Raw genomic sequence first — 2521 nt, 5'->3', positions numbered from 1 at the left:
ACCACCATTACTGATCACCAGCTGTAAATAATGCTGGGTATCAGCCGACATTTGGACAGTGTGTAAAACTACCTAACAAAAGTTAGTTCAATGACCGGCTTTTGTCAAAGGGATATGCTGGAAAAACAACATCTGACCAGTAGTCAATCAGCTCTGGCAGCCATTGGCTGTGAGCGCTGATCAATGGGATCTTGGGGGGGGGGGGGGGGGGGGGCAGTCCCCCTGTCAACACACAATAGCTTAGCAGGGGAAATTGCCACGCTAACATTGCATAGTTAGTATGATGTCCTCTCAGGTTTTTTTTTCCCCCACAGCACTGGGTTAAATGAAAATAAAAAAAAACAAAAACAAAAAACACAACCTGTGTACTAGGCGTAGCCTCCCTGGCGGTTTTCCCGAGTGTGGCTTGGGGTTAAAATTCAGGACCATTAGCGGTAATCCCGAGCCACACTCGGGATTACATAGCAGGATCCTGGTGTGGCTTTACTTACCTTGTCCCCGGGATCCTGCGATGTCCCCCGCTGTGTCTGCGGGCTCCGTCCTCCTCCGAAGCCTCTCCGTGCCAGGCTCTGTTCCCTGCGAGCGGCGCGACGCACGGGGGCGGAGCCTGGCGGCAAATTCAAAAATTGTAAAATCATAACACATACAGTACTGTAATCTTACAGATTACAGTACTGTATGAAATTTTTTCACATCCCTTTTGTCCCCAGTGCCTTGTCCTATGCCCTGCATGCAGTTTTATGTTATATATACTGTTCTTTCTGCCTGGAAGCTGGAGATTGTCCATAGCAACCAAAAAGTGTCCCTTTACATCAAAAGTGGCTTTAGACCAACTAGAAAACAGCAATAGTAAATTAGAACACTTGCAGAATTGAGCGATAGTGAATTGTGGGGAAATTTATTTTATTATTAATTTTTTTTTTTTTTTTTTTTTTAATTATTTATTTTTATTTATATTATAATTTATGTTTTTGTGTTTCAAACTTTATCATACCCGGGATATCTACTAGACTCTTGTTTGGACAGATTTAAGTGTGTTATTGTTAAGAATTACAGACCTACAATATAAAACGCCGAATTTCCATGCAAAATAATTGTACCGCTTTCAGCACCTAAAATCCGAAATAATCCTACCGCCAGGAGGGTTAAATGATACTAAGCCCATGACTGCAGCCATAAGCTTGTTTTAACCAGGACATTTTAAATCTATTCTATAGACATTAAGTGGTTAAAGCAATACAAAAGTGTCACCATTACAAAACTTTATCAAAGCATTTGCATACCTTCTTGAAGGACATCTTTGAGTGTCACTCTCTCTCGGGAAATAGCAATGTCCTTGACCTTGGCTTTTGCCTCTTGAAGAGTAACACTTTTCAGGTCGTTCTTCTCGATCCGCAGTGTTGGATAACCTGAGGAGCCAACGGAGCCAAACAAAACAATATGAATACCCAGGTTGTAACAGTTATTTCCATACAAAAAGCAAATATATGGTTAACAATTCAAATGGACTTCTAGAAACATTTTACAATTGGTAACAAGTACACGGTTACCCAGAAAATATGCTAATGGCTATATCAATACAACAGTCCTTATAACCCCCTAGGGCCTAGAAATTTGCCCAATAAGCATCTATATCAGCTGTAAAGACCATATCAGTAAATCTTTCTATTGAACTCTAGAGGGTCCACAGAAAAAAAAACCTTTAGATTAGCATACATACATACTGGCTAGCTGAATCAATTCTGTATTTTTCTCTCTCTCTCTCAGGGACACTCATATCTCTCTTACACTTCATATATATCACAAATTGTAGTTGTGAAATTTCCCTACGATAGCATGCGTCTGTGCCCACTCCTAGACATAAAAGGTGTTGTCGTCCCTTAAATTGCCAATTATTATATTTTTATATATGTATATGAATGAATAAATAAATGAATTACAGGTATCACATTAATCAGGAGTTCAAGAGAGAACACCTTTACGTATTATAGGAGTGGGCACAGACACAAGTTATATTAGGGAAATTTGTGATATACAGTAAGTGCAATCCAACCAGCCAATGTTTTGCAGTTACTCTATCTGGATTGAGTAGCACGGAGATTTCCTGGAGAACACAGTGATTATTGCTAGCGGCTATCACCACTGGCAATAATCACATGTAAAAATCTGACACACTGGTTGCACCCAAGTCAATCGATGGATCGATTTTGGGTACACAATCAGCCTGCCAATAGATGGTTAAAATCTCAGTCGGTCCCTGCTGAACCATGCAGAGAATCCAACATCTATCACCGGCTTAAGGGCTCATTCACACGGAAGCTCAGCCTGCACAGTATGAGGGGCCTTTTTTTTTACCTTTCTGTCGTGGTGCTGAGCTGCATGCAAGCATACCATATGAATGAAAGGACACACGTCTGTATGGACCTGCAGCTGTGCAGGCAAGTAAAAGTATTAATATATTAGAGGTGCACCGAAATTTCTGCTGCCGAAAATTATCGTCCCAAAACTGTTTTTTTTTTTT

General features: G+C 40.6%; 1 protein-coding gene across 2 annotated transcripts in view; it reads right to left on the bottom strand.

Annotated features, from left to right (window-relative positions):
- Window positions 1-2521, bottom strand: part of RYK (receptor like tyrosine kinase) — a 254573-nt gene that overhangs the window by 124760 nt on the left and 127292 nt on the right. The window contains exon 8 of one of the 2 annotated variants that reach the window (XM_073625527.1): window positions 1284-1409. In XM_073625527.1, the coding sequence (XP_073481628.1) occupies window positions 1284-1409 (126 nt within the window). Of the gene's footprint in view, window positions 1-1283; window positions 1419-2521 lie in introns of both variants that reach the window. The other variant, XM_073625526.1, reaches the window with a different exon arrangement.

Source organism: Aquarana catesbeiana, linkage group LG04, assembly GCF_042186555.1.
Source record: "Aquarana catesbeiana isolate 2022-GZ linkage group LG04, ASM4218655v1, whole genome shotgun sequence".
NCBI classification, from domain to species: Eukaryota; Metazoa; Chordata; class Amphibia; order Anura; family Ranidae; genus Aquarana; species Aquarana catesbeiana.
The sequence above is the reverse complement of the archived record's forward strand: the minus strand, read 5'-3'. Positions and strand labels throughout refer to the sequence as shown.